Genomic DNA, 21,948 nt, shown 5'->3' with positions numbered 1-21,948 from the left:
ACTGGAATGTATAATATCCGCTGTCACCAGCAACCACTCCCCCTTGCCCAGCAGAGCCACTATGCACTAAGCATGCCCTCTCATAAAACAAGGGCCAGCCCTCCTGGGACCCACCACCACTGATGATTCTACCACCTCAACCACCAGAGAAAGTGTGCACCATGGACATTCCCCAGAGTCCAAAGATAAGATTATCCATCACATACCATCAACAGTGACCTTGCTCAATTAACCTGCAGAGCAACCAGGTGCCACATATACTCCTGCAGTCCAAAGACGGGCTCACCTGACAGCCCAGAAAAACTGCACCACTAAATTCATAAATACCTGCAGTCTCTGTGCACACACAGACACCATTGACATTGGTTACAGTCAAAGAAATCACACAGAGACCACTATTGTGCCCACCCAGAACCACCAAAGCACCCTACTCACACAACACTGTAGAACACATCTAGAAGAAAAAGATTTTCCCTGTAAAAAAGCTACTCCATATAATTGGAAGAGGCACTTTTCCACAAGATGCACAGATATCAAAGTATAGACACACACACACACAAACACACACAAATGAAAAAGCAAGTAAACCTGAAACATTCAAAGAATACAATAATTTTCCAGTAGCAGAACCAAAGTAAAAGGCAATCTATGAAATGCATGAAAAGGAATTCAAAATGATAACTTTAAAGCACTCAGTGAGATACAGTGGAATACAGACAATTCAGTGAAATAAAAAAATTATGATCTAAATGACAAATTCAACAGAGATAGGTATAAAAAAAGCAAAGAGAAATCTTAAAGCTGAAGAATTCAATGAATGATATAAAAAATACAACTGAGAACTTGAACAATAGACTAACTCAAGCAGAAGAAAAAAATTCTGAACTTGAAAACAGGTATTTTGAAATAATCCAATCAGACTAAATAAAAAGAAAAAAACAATTTAAAGAAATGAAGAAAGCCTATGAGACTTACGAAACACTCTTAAGCAAACAAATATTTGCACTATGGGGTTTTGGGAAGGAAAACAGATTAGGAAAGGCATAGAAAACCTGTGTAATGAAATAGTAGCTTAACACTTTCCAAGTCTTGGGAGAAATATGAACATCCAGAGTCCAGGAAGCTTAAGCGTCTCCAATAGACTCAATCCGGAAATGTCCAGATGCTCTAAGGAACGTTAGAGTCAAACTGTTAAAAGTCAAAGACACCCATCCCTCTAGGCTCAGTTTGCTCCCATAAGAGACTTTAGTCCTCAGGGAACTGTCAGACCCTGTGGTCTTCCACATCAGAAAGAGCTGGTCTGACCTGGGCCCTCCTTGGTTTGATGGTCTCTCCTAGGGCCCCAGTCTGGCCATGCCTGCTTACAGAGCAGTCTTGGATGCCCTGGGGGACCCACACGATAACTTCTGCACCAGTGGACAGTGCCTGACTGGTGGAGAGCTCCAGCGAGGTGGCCCCTATAGCCATGCACCAGCCCGCACATTCCCTCCTCATACTACAGCTTCCCCCAAGCCCGTGGCAACTCCCCACATCACTTTGATGGCACGTGTCTGCAAAGGCAGGTTTTGCTTTACTTGCCCCACCAGCATGCAGGAGTGCAGTATGCTTTCCCACCTTTGCTGACCATCATTGCAGATAAAGCCTTGAAGGCAAAGGGTCAGTAAACCCCACCCCAAGAAACACCCAACCCTTGCACTAACACTGCACAGAGAGCAGGGGATCCTCCCATACCCTAAGCGATCACTCCTGCTTGCAGAGCACAGAGAAGGTACTCAGACCTGCACTGGCCAGCCCCCTGTCCCAAGCCAACACCACCTCCATTGAAACAGGGCACACAGTCTCCACCCAGTAGGGTCCCCCAGCTGTCTTGCCTCTGCCATTGTTGTGAATGCCCACAGGGAGGCAGACACGCTGCATCTACTAACACTCTGCTACAGATGCCGCACCTCAGTCCCCCCAGTACAGTGGAATCCAAACTTCAAGGAGCCAGAGAACAAAGCTGGGGCCCAACACAAGTCCTCCAGAGTTAGAGCAGGCAGTTCGTGAGTTGAGAGCTGAGCACTGGCCCCCTAAAATCTCCCAGAAATGAAGACAGTTAGCTGAATCCACCTTATACCACAATCAAACCCTCAAGGTCATCAAATAGGATAAAACTAAAAAAAAAAAAAAAAAGATACAAAGGTCAGCAACCTCTAAGACTGAAGGTAGATAATCCCCTAAAGATGCAACAGAACCAGTGCAAGAATGCTGAAAACTCAAAAAGCCAGTGTGCCTTCTTTCCTCCAAAGGATCACATTACCTCTCCAGCAAGGGTTCAGAACTGGACTGAGGGTGAAATGACAGAAATGTAATTCAGAATATGGATAGAAACAAAGTTCATTAAGCTACAAGAGTATGTTATAACTCAATGCAAGGAAGCTAAAAATCATAATATAACATTGCAGGAGCTGACAGACAAAATAGATGCTATAAGAATTTCATAATGCAATCACAAGTATTAATAACAGAATAAACCAAGCAGAGGAAAGAATCTTAGAGCTTGAAGACTGGCTTTCCAAAAAAAGACAGGCAGACAAGAGTAGAGAGAAAAGAATGAAAAGGAATGAACAAAACCTCTGAGAAATAAGAGATTATGTAGAGACTGAATCTATGACTGATTGATGTACCTGAAAGATATGGTTGGTTCTATGCAGAGAACAGAATCAATCTGGAAAACATATATCATGACATCATCCATGAGAACTTCCTCAATATAGTGAGAGAGGCCAACATTCGAATTCAGGAAATGCAGAGAACTCCAGTAAAATACTCTACAAGAAGATCATCCACAGGACACACAATCGTCAGATTCCTCCAACGCCAAAATGAGGAGAAAAAAATATATTGCCGGGCGCGGTGGCTCAAGCCTGTAATCCCAGCACTTTGGGAGGCCGAGACAGGTGGATCACGAGGTCAGGAGATTGAGACCATCCTGGCTAACACGGTGAAACCCCGTCTCTACTAAAAAATACAAAAAACTAGCCAGGCAAGATAGCGGGTGCCTGTAGTCCCAGCTACTCTGGAGGCTGAGGCAGGAGAATGGCGTAAACCCGGGAGGCAGAGCTTGCAGTGAGCTGAGATCTGGCCACTGCACTCCAGCCTGGGCGACAGAGTGAAACTCCGTCTCAAAAAACAAAAAAAAAATGTTAAAGGCAGTGAGAGAGAAAGGCCAAGTCATGTACAAAGGGAAGCCCATCAGACTAACAACAGACCTCTCAGATGAAATCCAGCAAGCCAGAAGAGACTGGAGGACAATATTCAATATTCATGAAGAAAAGAAATTCCAAACCAGAATTTTATATCCAGCCAAACTAAGCTTCATAAGTGAAGGAGAAATACGATTCTTTTTAGACAAGCAAATGCTGAGGGAATTTGTTACCACCAGACCTGCCTAACAACAGCTCCTGAAGAAGTCACTAAATATGGACAAGAAAGACCATTATCAGCCACAACAAAAACACACTGAAGTACACAGACTACTGACACTATAAAGCAACTACATAAACAAGTCTGCAAAATCAACAGCTAACATCATGATGACAGGATCAAATCCACACATATCAATATTAATCTTAAATGTAAAAGTGACAAGCTGGATAAGGAACCAAGACCCACCAGTATGTGGTCTTCAAGAGATCCATCTCACATACAATGACGTACATAAGCTCAAAATAAACAGATGGAGAAAAATCTACCAAACAAATCATAAACAGAAAAAAGCAGGGGCTGCAATCCTAGTGTCTGGCAAAACAGACTTTAAACCAACAAAGATCAAAATAGACAAAGTAGGGCATTACATAATGATAAAGGGGAGGTCAGGAGGTATATGGAAAATTTCTGCTCAACTTTTCCATTAACCTAAAACTGCTCTTTAAAAAATTACCTATTTTGGCCAGGCACGATGGCTCATGCCTGTAATCCCAGCACTTTGGGAGGCCGAGGAGGGAAGATCAAGAGGTCAAGAGATCGAGACCATCCTGGTCAACATGGTGAAACCCCATCTCTACTAAAAATACAAAAATTAGCTGGGTATGGTGGCAAGTGCCTGTAGTCCCAGCTACTCGGGAGGCTGAGACAGGAGAATTGCTTGAACCAGGAGAGGCAGAAGTTGTAGTAAGCCAGGATCGCAGCGCTGCACTCTACTCTCTACTCTGACAACAGAGTGAGACTCCATCTTTTTAAAAAAAAAAAAAAAAAAAAGCTATTTTTAGAAAGTCAGGTTGATCCCAATAAAAAGGCTGCAGTAATCTTCAAGAAAAACAATGTGGACGTACTCTCTCAAATTTTAAGACATTAAAACTTTAAAAAGACAGTATGATATTATCACTCAAATAGACCAGTAAAATAGAACAGAATAGAGTTTCCAGAAACAGACACATGCCTACATAGACATTTGATTTCTGACTAAGATGGCACTGCAGAGCAATGGGAACCCAGCAGCCTTTTCAGTAATTACAGCCATCTGAACATGACTCATGTGAAAAGAATGAAACTTTAGTCCTACCATACACCATACACACTCAAAAAAATCAGTTTCAAGAAGATTTCAGATATAAATGTGAAAAGTAAAATTAAATGCTTCTAGATGATAAGTGTATATTTTCCTGATTTTGTGGTAGGTACAAATTTCCTAAACCAGATATAAATAGGAAAATACATTAAAATTATAAACTTTAATTCATCAATTGGCACTATTCACAAAAACTAGGTAAGCCACACAGGGAAAGTTAATTTTACAATTATCACCAACAAAAGACTTGTATCTACAATATATCAAGAACTTCTAAAAATCAATAAAAGTACAGATAATCCAATAAAAATAGACAAAATCCTTGAGCAGTCACCTTATACAAAATGATATTCAAATGGCCAATAAATTCTTTAAAATATAATCAAACTGAAAAGGGAACCCTTATACACTGTTCTTGGGACTGTAAATTGGTACAGTCATTATGGAAGATAATATGGGGATTCCTCAAGAAATTACAAATAAAACTACCATATAACCCATCAATCCCTTTTACCAAAGGAAGTGAAATCAGTAACTCATAGACATATCTGTATTCTCATGTTCATTGCAGCATTATTCACTATAGCTTATATTTGGAAACAACCTGTGTCCATCAATGATAAATGGATAAAGTGGTACACACACACACACACACACACAAACAAGGGAATATTGTTAAGCCTTTTTTAAAAAGGAAATACTGTCATTTGCAACAACATGGATGAACCTGAGGTACATTGTGTTAAGTGAAATAAGCTATACACGAAAACAAAAAGAATGTATGATCTCACTTATATGTGGAATCTAATAAACACCAAATACATTGAAACAGAGAGCAGGACAGTGGTAATCAGAGGCAGGGAGGCGAGGAAATGAGAAGTAGGTCAAAAGGTACAAACTTGCAGTGATGTAGGATGAATAAGCCTAGAGATCTAACGTACAGCATGAGGACTATAGGTGATAATATATATTTAAAATGTGCTCAGTGAGTAGATTTTGAATGGTCTTACCACAAAAAAAGTAATTATGTGATGTGATGGACATGATCTTTTGCATGACAGTAGTAATCATTATACTATGTATATGTGTATCAAAACATCATACTGTACAACTCAAATACATTGCAAAATGATAGAGCTATTTTGTATGACAGTATGGCAGAAACAATAAAAATAGAAAAAACATAAAAGCAATATGCTTAAGCTCATTAAAAATTAGGAAAATAAAAATTAAAACCACAATGAAATACTACAGCAAAATTGCCAGAATGGTTAACTTACTGGCAAGAATGTAAAACAACTACTAGTGGAAGTTTAAATTTCTACAACCACTGGAAATTTGTTTGACTGTATCTTCCAGAGTTGAACATATGTTTGCCCTATGACTGAGTAATTCTACTTCTATCAGAAATGCTTACATATGTTTTATGAAAGGAAATAAAAGTTTATAGCCTCCTTTTTCACAGTGGCCAAAACCGGAAATAACCCAAATGTGCATTGGTAAAAATATGGATAGACAAATCATAGCACACTGACAGAATGGAAAATAACATAGCAATGAAAATGAACAAAACTACTAAACATAACAAGACTGATGAATTTCATACAAACATAATTTTGAGTGAAAGCAACAAGGTACAAAACAGTACATACTGCATGATTACATTTACATAAAGTTCAAACATAGACAAAACGAATCAATGGTATTGGAAGTCAGCTAGTGGTTTCTCTTATGGAGGACAGTGGGAATAGGGAGTGAAAAGAGATATAAGTGATTGATTTCTGGGTTGCTGAATATGTTTGGTGTCTTGATATGGGTGGTGGCTACATGAATACTTACACTTTGTAATAATTCTCTAAGCTGCATACTTTAGAATGCCTGTTATGGCATCAATATTTATTTTTAAAACGATTTCAATGTAATTTACTGCATTAAAGGATAAGAAAATATTTGATCATCTTAAAAGATGTCAAAAAATAAGTCAACAAAATCTGTAATCATTCATGGTAAAAAGCTATTAGGAATATCTAGGAATGTCCTTTTGATGACAAAAATATTTATTAAAAATTTACAGCAAATATCATCCTTGATAATGCAACTTTAGAAGCATTCCTATTAACATGAGGCACAAGACAAGAATAAACACTTTCATTGTTACTACTCAATATAGAAATTTGACATCCTGGTTAATGAAATAAGACCCAAAAAAAGTCAGAAATATAAATATTGGAAAGGAAGAGCCAAAATTCTATTTTTTTTTTTTTTGAGACGGAGTCTTGCTTTGTTGCCCAGGCTGGAGTGCAGTGGCACGATCTCAGCTCACTGCAAGCTCCGCCTTCCGGGTTTACACCATTCTCCTGCCTCAGCCTCCCGAGTAGCTGGGACTACAGGTGCCTACCACCACGCCTGGCAATTTTCTGTATTTTTAGTAGATACAAATAATTTTCTGTATTTTTAGTTTCACCGTGTTAGCCAGGATGGTCTCGATCTCCTGACCTCGTGATCCACCCGCCTCGGCCTCCCAAAGTGCTAGGATTACAGAAACTCACTATTTTAAGATGGTAGGCATGGCTTCTCCCAGGGCCTTGAAAAAAGCCTTGTGCATTTGAGAAGCTCAGAGACAAGTGCTTTTAGCTTCATGGTAATCCGCCCCTGCAGAGAACATTGGGTTTCTTCATGATGTCAGTATTTATTGCATTGTCTTCACATTTACTGTTGCTAGTTTTTCTCTCCCATTAGAACGTAGCCCTTTCTTGTTTGCCTCAACACAGTGCCCATAAGAATTTTATATTTAATGAGGAAATGAAATATCTGCATTATTGGAATCCTGACACATTTGGAGGTTGGGAACCCTTAGAGTGAACTTTGATTCAGAAAAAAATCAGAAGTTATAACAAATCCTCAGCTTTAAAATGTTTATCAGAAATGCAAACTGATAACTTCATGTCAGCTTGTTTGTTCCACATATAACTAGTTGACATTTTGTATCTGTTCCAGTTGATGTATGCCCTATGGATGAATTTGAGCAGTTTGGGTCTTTCAGTAATTGGTTTACTTCTAATTGCATGTGAAATTACACTCTTTTTACTGCAAGATGAAATTATTCAGTGGCCACACGTAAGTACAAGGTTTTACAATATATTTTTCACAGAAACTTACATTTTAAATTTGTTTGTAAATGAGCAGACCTACTTTGGTGTTGGACAAATGCAGAGGTGATCAAAATTATCAGTTCACACTTGGCATGACCACAAGTCAGGATCCAAACCACTGAATAGACCTTTAAAACTGTAGCCACAACAAACTTCAAGAATCAAACAGTGTTACATAAAATAAAATAACTGAAATGTAGATTATTGAGATTCAGATGAAGGATGATGGTGAAGATACAAAAACCTTAAATAAATATAGATATCTCTTCAAAATAAGGAGATATTGGAAGTCGGCAGGCTCACTGACACAATGTACCAGATGCATTCCAGTTATCTGTGTCTCCTCAATCCATATTTGCAGTGCCCAGAACTTAATAGACGTCTAATAAGAGTTTATTGAGTGAATGTAAATACTTTTTATTTTACTATCCTTTCTGAAAGTATTCCCAGCAAAATACTCCTGAGAATCAGTAATCAGAAATTATCTGTACGCAATGGGCAGGTAAGTCACAAGTCCCCTGAATATGCTGTAAATTCACCTTTTTTTTTCACATGGCACTAACCATTTGATTTTAAGGTAAATATTATGGATATGAAAATAGAAATGCAAAAAAAAAAAAGATGAACATATGGTCATTGGCTAAATGTGCATGGAATTTCTAGTTGCTTAAAGTTAGAAACCTACGTATACCGGGATGGGGGAGGTGATACATTAACACTTCAGGATGTCAAAGACCTGATGGAATTAGAACAAAGAAAGGAAGTCCCTTTTTTTTTTCAAATTTAAAAAATGACAGGATAGTTAGGACAGATATCTGCAGTTCAGAATTTTTACACTCATAAGCATTATTGGCATTTTGATCATTTTAGGACTACACTTAATATTTTATGACACCATGTGTACTGCATGCCTTATGCAGAAGGAGGGTCTTAAGAATTCTGAGGCCTATCAAGTGTTCATATCTCTTTTTCAAATCCTGCTTGTGCTTTATTGATGTGACAGCTCAGTATATATCTGGAAGTTTTGTTTTTACAGCCTATAGGAGTAAATAAGAACACTTTAAATATTTGATTGAGTAACTAGCTGGTAGGTCCTAGAGGATATCACTCATATGCACAAACACAAAAGATATAGAGCAAAGGCCTAAGACATCACAGTACATTCAAAGGTCAGCCTGCCCCACTCCTGGAAGTTTATTTTGTCACACATCATGGGCAGAATCCTATCAAGCAAATTTAATGACAAGGATGTTGAAGTATGATGGCTTTCCATACCTAAAGCTATTATAGAGGTCATATAGTGGCCCCTCAAAAACTTTTTGTAAAGTATCAATAATTTATGAATTCATGAGTCTTCCGCCCAGGCTTTGACATCAATTTCATGTTTGTTCTTTCTTCAATTTTAGCAGAATTCATGTTTCTCTGGTAGGGGCTCTTTTCAAACTGACTTCTTACCCTTTTAAGTGCCTCAGACTAAATCCTGTTAAGACATGTTATGACAACTTAGTGTGAGTTTATTTTGGTGCAAAAAGTTTTTGAAATCCGTGCATAGTTTTTCCATAGTATGCATTTCCCATAGACTTTTTGAAGACCCCTTGTATTAGGTTGAACCATTTGAAATTGCTGATATCAGACCATTTTTAATCTACAAATTGTCAGTATTGTATGATCCAATCCAATGTATTAGACTATTCCACTATATGTAACTTGGAATATGCTCCTTGTGAAATCAAGAGGAAAATGATAATGTAGATATATAGGTTTTAGAATACTATGAATTACCAATATTGACTCAGTTTTTGCACTAAGTTTCCTGATAGGCAAAGTGAAAATGAAATTCAATCATCAAGTGAATAAATTATCTATCAGGCAGAAATGTTTCAGTTCATTATGGATAAAATGATTCCTGTAATAGTACTTTACAACCATTTATTCATGTATAGTTCAGTATAATGGACATTGTGTCATGAGGTAGATCAGCGAAAATAAACTCCTTGAAGGCTATGATCTTGTCTGCTTCAGATACTGCTACATCCCCAGCATCTTAGACAGGACTTGGCACAAAAGAGGCACTAATTTATATGTGAACATTCCTACAGAAAAGGCTAGAGTAGCTTCCAAAAAGCTATTTCTTTTTTTTATTTTTATTTTTTTATTTTGTATTTGTTTATTGTATATTAAAGTATACATTATTTTTATATATTGCAATATATAATATGTTAATGATATTAGATACAATTTGTATATTGCATGATATTGTATGTTATACAATGTGAAAGGAAAATATCTTGTGCCCTCAAAATCACTAAGCTAAAGGGAAAATTCAAGCTAGGAACTACTTAGGGCAAACCTGCCTCCCATTTTTTTTTATTTTTTTATTTTTTTATTTTTTATTTTTTATTATACTTTAAGTTCTAGGGTACATGTGCATAACGTGCAGGTTTGTTACATATGTATACTTGTGCCATGTTGGTGTGCTGCACCCATCAGCTCGTCAGCACCCATCAATTCATCATTTTTTTTTTTTTTTTTTTTTGAGACGGAGTCTCGCTCTGTCGCCCGGGCTGGAGTGCAGTGGCCGGATCTCAGCTCACTGCAAGCTCCGCCTCCCGGGTTTTACGCCATTCTCCTGCCTCAGCCTCCGGAGTAGCTGGGACTACAGGCGCCCGCCACCTCGCCCGGCTAGATTTTTGTATTTTTTTAGTAGAGACGGGGTTTCACCGTGTTAGCCAGGATGGTCTCGATCTCCTGACCTCGTGATCCGCCCGTCTCGGCCTCCCAAAGTGCTAGGATTACAGGCTTGAGCCACCGCGCCCGGCCCAATTCATCATTTTTATCAGGTATAACTCCCAATGCAATCCCTCCCCCCTCCCCCCTCCCCATGATAGGCCCCGTGTGTGATGTTCCCCTTCCCGAGTCCAAGTGATCTCATTGTTCAGTTCCCACCTATGAGTGAGAACATGCGGTGTTTGGTTTTCTGTTCTTGTGATAGTTTGCTAAGTATTTCTTATTTAAAAAAAAAAAAAAACTTCTAAGGAAATTCTGGGGAAACTGTAGAGTCAAGAAATTGTGGACTAACGACGGTTGCTTCCTAATGACCTGCTTTGATCGAGAGATAAAACCTCGAGAGGTGGGGAGTTCATGAGATTACATACTTCAAACTATTTCATAAATAAATCATGGATCCATGATAATAATTGAGTATCAGACTGTTTTCAGGTGTATGTTATTCTGGAATGATTAGAACCTGAAGATATTTGTAATCACATTAGACTTGTAAAAATTTAGCAAGCAGGTAGTAAATAAGCAGATTTATGTTCTTTAATAGAATTTGAAAAGTAAGATTTTCAATAGATGAGCTCTCATTCATTCTGACATAGTTATTATTATAACCGGGACTTTTCTCAATCCATTCTAGCACATAAATCAGGTTTCCCATATTTTATGCCACAAATCATGTTTTTAAATGTATTAACTGGAATATTTTGGTGAAAAGTATGTCACCCAAACCAGCCTTAAAGAATTACTTAATAATACTCTTGGAAAAAAACCTGGATTCAAGGATTATAACTTCATAGTTATCTCATTAGAAAAATTATTTATAAGATTAACAAAAATAACCAAAGAAATTGAAACTTAGAAAATATATGACATTATTAGATAAAAACAATGAAATTAAGAAATATTTATCCAAATTAATATTATTGCTTTAAAATAATTGGTATCAAATATTTTTAGTGGAAATTATTATTTAACATGATCAATTGTCTCTGGTGGCCACTCCTACTTTGTGAGAATTAAATAATGTCATTAGCATTTAGGAAGATGTCTGTCCTCTCCTCTAAGTAAAGTATGCCTGAAGCTCTTTTGAAAGGCACTCCAATTACTAGAATATCATTTAAGATTCAAGAGAGACCAAATACAATCATTTTTATCTCATTGTCTGTCAGATCTTTATTACCAATAGTCAGAAGAGCAATTTCTGCTCACCCTAATCCTTAGTCATGTTCACATGAAAGAGTCTCATAAGAACCACTCATTATAATAAATTCATTTAGTATAATCTATTCATATTCAATCTATTCATAATGTATAATCACTATAGTCATTTAATATAATGTATTCATATGACCATATTATAATTAATATTAATAGATTATAATATATTCATTTAGTATAATCTATTAATGTGATTATACTAAATGGATGTATTATAATTAGTGATTATACAGTATAACTAGATACAATATTAATAGATTACATTATATACAATAATGTATATATTCTATTATAGTTAATATAATATATAATAGTATAATATATAATACTATTATAGTTAGTATAATACATAGTAGTATAATATGTAATACTATTATAGTTAATATAATATATAATAGTATATATACTGTTATAGTTAATATATAATACTATAATATATATTATACTATATTCATAGTATAGAATATAACATATAATGTGATTAAATTACCTATTAGGCAGAAATCTTTCAGTCCATCATGGATAAAAAGATTCCTGTAATAGTACTTTACTCTAAAACCATTTGCTCGTGTAGAGTTCAGTATGGTACACATTGCATCATTAGATAGACTCGTGAAAATAAACTCCTTGAAGGAGTTATTAGAAAGGAGTTTTATTAGAAATTATTAGAATTTTATACATATAGTATATTCTATGCTATGAATATAATATACATATGCTATGACTATAACATATGTATTAGTCCATTTTCACACTGCTGATAAAGACATATCCAAAACTAGGAAGAAAAATAGGTTTAATTGGACTTACAGTTCCACGTGACTAGGGAAGTTCTCACAATCATGGCAGAGGGCAAAAAGCACTTCTTACATGGCAGCGGCATGAGAGAATGAGGAAAAAGCAAAAGCGGAAACCCCCGATAAGCCCATTAGATCTCGTGAGACTTAATCACTATCACAAGAATAGCACTGGAAAGGCCGGCCCCTATGATTCAATTACCTTCCACTGGGTCCCTCCCACAACATGTGGGAATTCTGGGAGATAAAATTCAAGTAGCAGTTTGGGTCCGGGCACAGCCAAACAATATCAACATATTCATAGTACAATAAATTCATATCATGTTCCAATTTGAAATGGAAGAAAATGAAAAGAAAGCCGCAAATAGTCTTCTCAAATGTTGATACTAACAGAGTGAGCTAGAGAAATGCATGTGCAAAGCATTTTGACAGTATTTACCATAAAACAGCTTTTTTGAAATCCATTTTAATCAAAAGATAGAAAACCTTGGATGAACCAAAATATGTAGCAAACTTAAATATTATATTTCCACTTAAATATTCTATAAATATTAAGTATTAAGATTCTACATAAATATAAACTTCTTATGGCATAATTTTAATGAAAAAATGAGAAACGCTTTTTTTAATTATTATACTTTATGTTCTAGGGTACATGTGCACAATATGCAGGTTTGTTACATATGTATACATGTGCCATGTTGGTGTGCTGCACCCATTAACTCGCCATTTACATTAGGTATATCTCCTAATGCTATCCCTCCCCCCTCCCCCCATCCCACAGCAGGCCCTGGTGTGTAATGTTCTGCTTCCTGTGTCCAAGTGTTCTCATTGTTCAATTCCCACCTATGAGTGAGAACATGCGGTGTTTGGTTTTCTGTTCTTGCAATAGTTTGTGAGAATGATGGTTTCCAGCTGCATCCATGTCCCTGCAAAGCACATAAACTCATCCTTTTTCATGGCTGCATAGTATTCCATGGTGTATATGTGCCACATTTTCTTAATCCAGTCTGTCATGGATGGACATTTGGGTTGGTTCCAAGTCTTTGCTATTGTGAATAGTGCCACAATAAACATACGTGTGCATGTGTCTTTACAGCAGCATGATTTATAATCCTTTGGGTGTATACCCAGTAATGGGATGGCTGGGTCAAATGGTATTTCTAGTTCTAGATCCTTGAGAAATCACCACACTGTCTTCCACAATGGTTGAACTAGTTTACAGTCCCACCAACAGTGCAAAAGTGTTCTATTTTCAACTATAACAATGTTATAGAAACACGTAAATGAGAAAACAGAAATTACAATCTTATAAGTCTGCCAGAACTAGGATGGAAGTCACCCGAGAGAGAGTAGAGTAAACAAAGAAAAGGGGGCTGGAACCAAGTTCTAAGCAGCTCCAACATCCAGTAGTACTAATTTTGCTATTTTAACTTACCCAAGTCTCATTTTCTTCTACTCTAAGGTGAGAATAATAATGCTACCTACCATAAAGGATTATTGAGCGAACCCAATGAAATAATGCATGTGAAACATTTAACACAAATTCCTAACCATCTAATAAGTGCCCAACAAGTGTTTGTTACTACAGTATTATCTTATATACAGACAAAATCATCACATTGTATTAAGGTTGTGGTACTAGTATTACAGACGAGTTTTCTTTTTTTATTTTATTTTATTTTTTATTGTATTTTAAGTTCTAGGGTACATGTGCATAACGTGCAGGTTTGTTACATATGTATACTTGTGCCATGTTGGTGTGCTGCACCCATCAACTCGTCAGCACCCATCAGTTCATCATTTATATCAGGTATAACTCCCAATGCAATCCCTCCCCCCTCCCCCCTCCCCATGATAGGCCCCGATGTGTGATGTTCCCCTTCCCGAGTCCAAGTGATCTCATTGTTCAGTTCCCACCTATGAGTGAGAACATGCGGTGTTTGATTTTCTGTTCTTGTGATAGTTTGCTAAGAATGATGGTTTCCAGCTGCATCCATGTCCCTACAAAGGACGCAAACTCATCCTTTTTTATGGCTGCATAGTATTCCATGGTGTATATGTGCCACATTTTCTTTCTATTTTCTACATTTATTGCAATTTTATGTTATCTATATGTCGCTAGAAATTTTAGAAATGTGAAGATCTCTGAGAAATATAGATTTTCTTCTTTTTTATTTAGAAAAGTGGAATCATGCTTTCAATGTATTTGTGGATATTCTCCACCTTGGAGTTGGTCTTTGCAAATACAGTGACCGGATGGATAAAAAAAGCAAATAATCATGGCAACAATACCATGTAACGTGAGTATTTCATTTCTCTGACTAATTAGGAAGTAGTAGTCTGTTATGAACCCATGCTAAGGGATTAAGATTTCAGTAGAAGCTTTTTCTACTTAGTGTTTCCCTCAACACTGAATATGAGCTGAAGCTGACTGGACTAAATTTATCTGTGTACAAATGAAGATAAACAATTCCCCTAGACACATTTTTAGCATCATAGGGGTGTGTGTCCACATCCCCATAAGAAAATGTAGTAGGAGATATATCGTTTTCTGGCTCAGGTCTATTTCATTTGAAGGATAATTGCATGGATATCAGTCCACTAGGTCTGTGACTTATAATTAATAAATGAAGTTTAGGTCCCTGGCACCTGGGAGCCTTGGAGCAGAAGGAACATAAAACATGTTGGGAGAAGAGAGAGAACATGTCCTACTGGCAGACAATGCTGGTCTTAGATGACACCAGCGATACAGAAATAATGTATTTCTCTTCTCCAAGCATCTCCTCGAAATAGGCAAACAGCAGCCTTGACATTCAAACTCATCCACAACTGCCTGAAAGTGAACTAACTTTAAATCTGATAGAAGAGAAGGAATGAAAATGAAGAATCCAAATAGTATGAGGAAGTGAGAGAAATACAAAAGAACATCGGGTCATAGCTGTGGATCAGGCTGGAATAGAAGGAATAAACCCCCAGTTACTCTGCATTTTCCAAACCCTACCCTGGACCTTCAACATGTACATGATGGGTTATGTATTAAAGTAACCTGAAATAAAGGAAAACTTCTCAAATGGACATTTGCCATATGATTGGAAAAACTGTCCGTTTCGAACAGAAAGATTTAGGTAACTTAATTTAAAAGCCACCAGTGACCAAGAGATCTGGTTCTCAAAGCTCCATATGCTCTGGAATAAAATGCAATCCATGTGTTTTAAGAAAAGAAAATATTCTAGCTATGTAAATAATGATGAAGCCTCGCAACACTAAGGAAAATGGGGGAAATAGCTGAGTTCTAGCCCAAGAACATGGAAATAATTAATTTAGAAATCCTCATAATGAGAGCAAAGTGTAAGAGGGAGGAGCTTGACAAGCCTGAAACACAGCATTGGAGGAGGTGAGTGACTAAAGAATCTCAGCTGAAAAACTCAAGGGACATAATGGTACAATGACCTAAATGTTATAAGAATATCAGATCAAGACTTGGGTAAAGGGTCAGGTTTGCAAAATTATAGGAAGTAGTAGCCAAGTGGTAAAGTAGCCCAAGTCATAAGAAAAGGCACACAAACAATTAAAAACTGAAATCATGGTTGTAGCTAAAAGCAAAACAAACCTCTACAAAACAAAAAACTATTGATGTCTGCAAGCAAATTCCAGTCTCTGGGTTCCTAAGTCTTGACCCTCTTCTGCAGGACCTGAAGAGAGTTGGCCTCCTGGAAAGGGAAAACCCACAGAAAATGGAAAGTTGGGAAACGAGAGAAGAGAGTTATCAAGAAATTTTTTAATGTTAAATTACGTTTTGTATATTGCTGACAGTTACACCATACAAATAACACTGGATAAAATACAACCTCGTGTTAACTATAATGACATTAATAAATCACCTTCCATTTATTCTAAATTCTTTCATCACATAGTAAATATCAAGCATAGCACTACACTCTTAATGGTTTAATTTTATTAATTTAACTTGAAACTAAATACTCATGTATGTTCTCTTTAGATTTTTAGTGTTTGTAATGCATGGTCATTCATTTCTAATCTAAAATGAAAACATCAAAAGCATATGTACCCTTTCCTGGGGGTAAAAAAAAAAAAAATCCTGAATGGTGAGAATAATCCCGTTAACATCCCTTCCAAAATGACCACCGAAAATTTTGTAGTCTGACACAGACAGTCCTCACTCCTCAGTTTTTCAGATTTGATTCATCTGCCCAGAGAAACATGAAATAGATGACTCAAGAAAAGGCTTAGGGTCTCTCAGAGTCCAAGTAGGAATTAATATTCCTATTAAAGAATAAGCTGAAAAAGTAGAGAAGAGAATATATGGAGAAAAGGAGTGTTTATTTATTATTTATTTATTTATATATTTTTGAGACGGAGTCTCACTCTGTCGCCCAGGCTGGAGTGCAGTGGCCCATCTTGGCTCACTGCAGGCTCCGCCTCCCAGGTTCACACCATTCTCCTGCCTCAGCCTCCCGAGTAGCTGGGACTACAGGCACCCGCCACCACGCCCGGCTAATTTTTTGTATTTTTAGTAGAGATGGGGTTTCACCGTGTTAGCCAGAATGGTCTCGATCTCCTGACCTTGTGATCCGCCTGCCTCGGCCTCCCAAAGCGCTGGGATTACAGGCGTGAGCCACCGTGCCCAGCCAGGAGTGTTTATTTTCATATAATTGCATCCTTCCTCTGAATCCTTGCAAGTTGTGTCTTTGAATCACTTATCAGATCTAATTCAGAAAAGGAATTTAATTGGGAAGAATTTGGAGAGTCATTTATTAGGATACTTCAATTACTTAGAATAAGACCACTCAGGATATATTAATGATCAGCTTCTAATACTTAACTTATCTCAGGTTCATTGGCACAAGGGGACTCTTTCTTACATATTAAAGAACAGAATCATCATAACCTCAGTGCAGGATGAAAAAGTTTCATGGTGAATGAATCATCATTTGGTTCATGACCTCAGGCTGGGATGAAAAGGTTTAATGGTGAATAAATGGTCATTTTGTTCAAGTGACTTTCTAGAAAACATACAGTGAAGTTTGTCTTAAAGTTTCTTTCCCCCGTTCTATAATTAAAAATTAGAACACATGGCCGGGCGCGGTGGCTCGCGCCTGTAATCCCAGCACTTTGGGAGGCCGAGGCAGGTGGATCACGAGGTCAAGAGATCGAGACCATCCTGGCTAACACGGTGAAACCCCATCTCTACTAAAAATACAAACAATTAGCCGGGCGAGGTGGCGGGCGCCTGTAGTCCCAATTACTTGGGAGGCCGAGGCAGGAGAATGGCGTGAACCCGGGAGGCGGAGCTTGCAGTGAGCCGAGATTGCACCACTGCACTCCAGCCTGGGCGACAGAGCGAGACTCCGTCTCAAAAAAAAAATTAGAATACATAACTCTAGTTATATTTTCGGTATGGAGATACTGAACATTCTCAGTTTGGATCGTGTTGTCTTGAGTTAAGGAATTATTTCACCCAAGAAAACTTCCAGGAGTGGTGACAGATTCTCCAAAGTAAGCATAATAAGCAAGATGGATGCAAGGAGGAAGCATAGGTTGATAGGGTAATATTTTAAATGCTGGCTCAAGGAAATCATTATGTCATTACTAAGAGTAAAATTAGCATGAAGTATAAGCATCTCCATAGCCTAGATAATCTTCTCTAGACCAATAATAGTTCTAAACATACTGTACTCTAAATACATTATTTCTGAGTAATTGCTCCTCAGTGAACACTTGAAATTTGCATAACCTGCCATTAGAGAGAAGGCATACTTCAATTATACATATTCTAATTAAGTTGTTACTGCATACACTAATGCCCACTAGGTTAACATGAAATGTTTTAACAACAGTGTAGCCTTCAGTTTTCCAGAAGGTCCAGTTTCCAAAGAATTATAGCGTTCCTTATGCCTAATGTCCTAGCTACAAATAATGATACTGTATAGTTTTTTCACAATATGAATTTCATGAAACATTTTACTGAGATTATCTCATCAGATCTGTTAAATCTCTACCCTATTTTTATTTCCTTTATCTCTACACTCTACTCTCAAATATCTCCCCTCATGAGGAACCATTCCTTTGTATTTAATATAAATGGTTTTTTAAAACCACTTTTTAATTTTAAGCTACTTTATATGATTAATACATAAAAGTGTCAAGCCAGTTTCTAAGATCCACAGCTGCTGTTGAGATCCAAGTGCTGTCTGTGGGAGTCCATTCTGAGCTGTGCATGGGAATGTGTGTGGTACTATTCAAGGTGGGGTTCCCAGGGTGCTAGGAGAATGTGTTGGCTCTTTGGGAAGCCCTCTGACAAGTCATTCTGCAGGGTTTATGGTCAGGTCTCTTGGTGGAGTTCAAGAGCTGGTTAGCAGGATCTGCCACTACCTCTTGAGAACCACACCACCAATTCTGTGTACTCCCTCCCCTTTTCTCTGCTCCTACCTATCTCCAGATGATTCACACTGCCAGTCCCCTCAGAGTTCAGGTAGAGTAACACAGAAGTGGAGTCCTAGACAGCATCTCACAATGCTGGGGAAGCTGACACTCGCTACACTCTCACTTTCCCCCATGGAGACTGGCCTAAGAGGCCTTTCTTGGCAAGCAACTATGCTGCCCTGGGGAAGGGGTGATGCAGGTAAAGTAAAACTTTTCTTACCCTCTTCAATGTACCTACTCTCAGATTGTTTGCTCCACTGAGGTGCTGAATCTCAGCTAGACTCTGGGGGTCCCACAATGTATTCTCAATCATGAGTGTTTAGCCAAAATCTGTGTCTCTATGAGGGGATAATTCCTGAAGTGTCCTCTTCTGCCATCTTTCTAACATTTTCATCTAATGTATGGGGTTTTTTTCTATTTTTTAATAGATAATGTTCTATTGTGTACATATATTTAAATCATGTGGACGGTATAGTGTCTGTGCACATGTGTGTCTGTGCACATGCGTGTCAGTGCATAAACACATGTCCTTCTCTTGGTTACTCACCACCATACTTTTATACTTCATCCAGGCTGCCAATAGTATATCAAACCTGTTAACGTTAAATGTCGCATAACATTTCATAAAACACACCTTTACCTATCTGCCTTCTAAATGATGAACACCTAGATAGCCTCCAATTCCCTGATCCCTTGAGCAAACCTGCAATCAATACATGCATCTCATATAGAAAATTATCTATGAGTGCAATTATGGATTAAATAGTTTCCATCTATTTAGTTTACTTAAATACTAAATAAATAGATATTCCAGAAAGGCTGCTACAGTATGTATTCCTACCAAGCAAAGCATAAGCAATCCCAAAACCCACATCTTTTAACAGAACTATCCAGCTTTTGACAGTCTAATGAGTATAAAGTATTATATCTCATTGCTTTTCAATGAGAATCTGAATCTCTGTGATTATCAATAATTATGATCATCTATTTATGTGATTGTTAAAATATTAGTTCTTGTTAATGAAATCAAATTAACCAATTATTTGCCACATGGTTACTAATTTTAAAGTTTTTCAGAATCCTTGCATATGCCTGTTACACATGGTATTCTGCTACATTTCTTCCTATTAACTTCAGTTTTACCTTCTATATTTAGAGCCCCCATCCATCTACAATCCAGTTTATATGTGATGATAGGTAGTAATCTATGTTTATTTATCTCTAGTTAGCAAAATGGTTTTCTCAATAATATCTGCTAAACAATTCATCCCTTGCCATGAAGTTTTGTTATCTTTCCTACATATATATCTTAATAATGTGTAGAACAATCTGACCCTTCTATGTCCTTCTTTTTTAAGATTAACTTAGTATTCACAAACGTTTATTCCTTAAAATTTTAGAGTTTATCAAAGTTTCTCAAAAAATTCAACTTAAATTTTTCACAGAATTAATACATTAATTTGGGGAGAATTGACATCATTATAATACTGATGTCCATCCAAGGGCATGGACTGTCTCTCCATTCATTCAGATCATTTTGATCGTCTTCCACTATTAGACTTTTAAAGTTTCCTTCACAAAGGTTTTATATATACTTGGTTAAATTAATCTCTGGATAATTTATAGTTTTTGCTATTATGGATGTTTTCTTACTCATTACATTTTGTAGTTGGTTACCACTGGTGTCGAAAAAATGATAAAGGCTTTTGTGGGTTGATTTTGGATTTGAAAACCTAGATAGACTATCTTCTTAGTTTTAGCAGTTTTTTGGCAGATACCACTGAACTTTCAAAATAAGTGATCATATTGTTCATATCACTTTACTACCTAGTTTCCAAACCTTTCACTATTTATTGCTATTTTCTTTCAGCATTGGCCAGTTTAATGATAAATAATAGCAGTAATAGAAGGCATCTCAGGTTTCTCCCTGTCTTAAAGAGAATGAATCTCATGTTATGGACCCAATGTGTCTACCCAAAATTCATATGTTGAAATCTAACCCTAAAGTGATGGTATTTGAAAGTGAGGCCTCTGGGAAGTGATTAGGCCATGAGGATGAAGCCATCATGGATAGGATCCTATGCTCATGGGATAGGATTAGTGGCCTTATAAGAAAAGGCCAAAAAGTTCACTGGCTCTCACTTCACTGTGTGAGAATACAACAAGAAGCTGACAGTCAGCAACCTGGAAGAGGGCCCTCACCAGAATTCATCCATGCTGACACCATCCAGAACCGTGAGAAATAAGTTTCTGTTGTTTATAAGCCATCTAATCCATGGTACTTTGTTGTACCAACCCAAACTGACTAACACACCTATATTGCATAAGATTTAGTGTAGGTTTCATTTGTCATTTTCACCAAGTTAAAAGGTTTTCTTTAGACTGCATAAATCTGTTTTGGCAAGAGTCTGGGAAACTTTCTAGAAATATTAGATCAAAACTCGTTGTCAAAGGTGCAGTTATGCAGTGTTTAAAATTTAACGTGTTAGCTCAAGTACCTGGAAACGACTTAATAGCTTGTTGGTTACTAACTGGAGCCAGGCTTGCAGTTAATGTCATCTAACATGACATTCAAACTTCCCTTGCGTATTTTAGAAGGAGCTTAAAGATTCCAAGAAACGGGGATCTTAGAATGAATCTTTTATATGCAACATACCCCAGTGATATTCTCTAAGAAGTTCCAGAGCGCACTGTCTTCACAGAGCATTAAGACATATACTGGTGACAGTTTAGTGGCATACTGAAGAACTTTGTGGTGACTCTATTTTGTAAGCCAGAGATGACAGTGGGTGGTGCAGCAACAGAACCAAGTATCCTCATAACAAGGGGAATTATGGGATTCCAAAGTGGCAGATGGCTAGGGATGGCATTTAACTATCAGTGACAATGGGAATGAAATTAGAATCCCCTCCAAAACATGATCCCCAGATCCCCAGACTTCTGCCAATACAGATTGGTGCAGTCCTATAACTCTTTTGCAAACAGACTAATAGCACAGAGATGA

At 37.2% G+C, this 21,948-nt stretch overlaps 1 protein-coding gene across 6 annotated transcripts in view; it reads left to right on the top strand.

Moving 5' to 3' along the window:
* LOC117080968 (membrane-spanning 4-domains subfamily A member 8-like) overlaps positions 1-21,948 on the top strand; it is a 72,381-nt gene that overhangs the window by 31,535 nt on the left and 18,898 nt on the right. For all 6 annotated transcript variants that reach the window (XR_004436028.1, XR_004436029.1, XM_033206475.1 and 3 more), the window contains 2 exons: positions 7,547-7,666; positions 14,680-14,800. Coding sequence is in view for 4 of the 6 variants with exons in the window: in XM_033206475.1 (XP_033062366.1) it covers positions 7,547-7,666; positions 14,680-14,799 (240 nt within the window). In the remaining 2 variants the exon portion in view is untranslated. The remainder of the gene's footprint in view (positions 1-7,546; positions 7,667-14,679; positions 14,801-21,948) is intronic.

Source organism: Trachypithecus francoisi, unplaced genomic scaffold (genome assembly GCF_009764315.1).
Source record: "Trachypithecus francoisi isolate TF-2019V2 unplaced genomic scaffold, Tfra_2.0 Lachesis_group8, whole genome shotgun sequence".
Lineage (NCBI taxonomy): Eukaryota > Metazoa > Chordata > Mammalia > Primates > Cercopithecidae > Trachypithecus > Trachypithecus francoisi.
The sequence above is the reverse complement of the archived record's forward strand: the minus strand, read 5'-3'. Positions and strand labels throughout refer to the sequence as shown.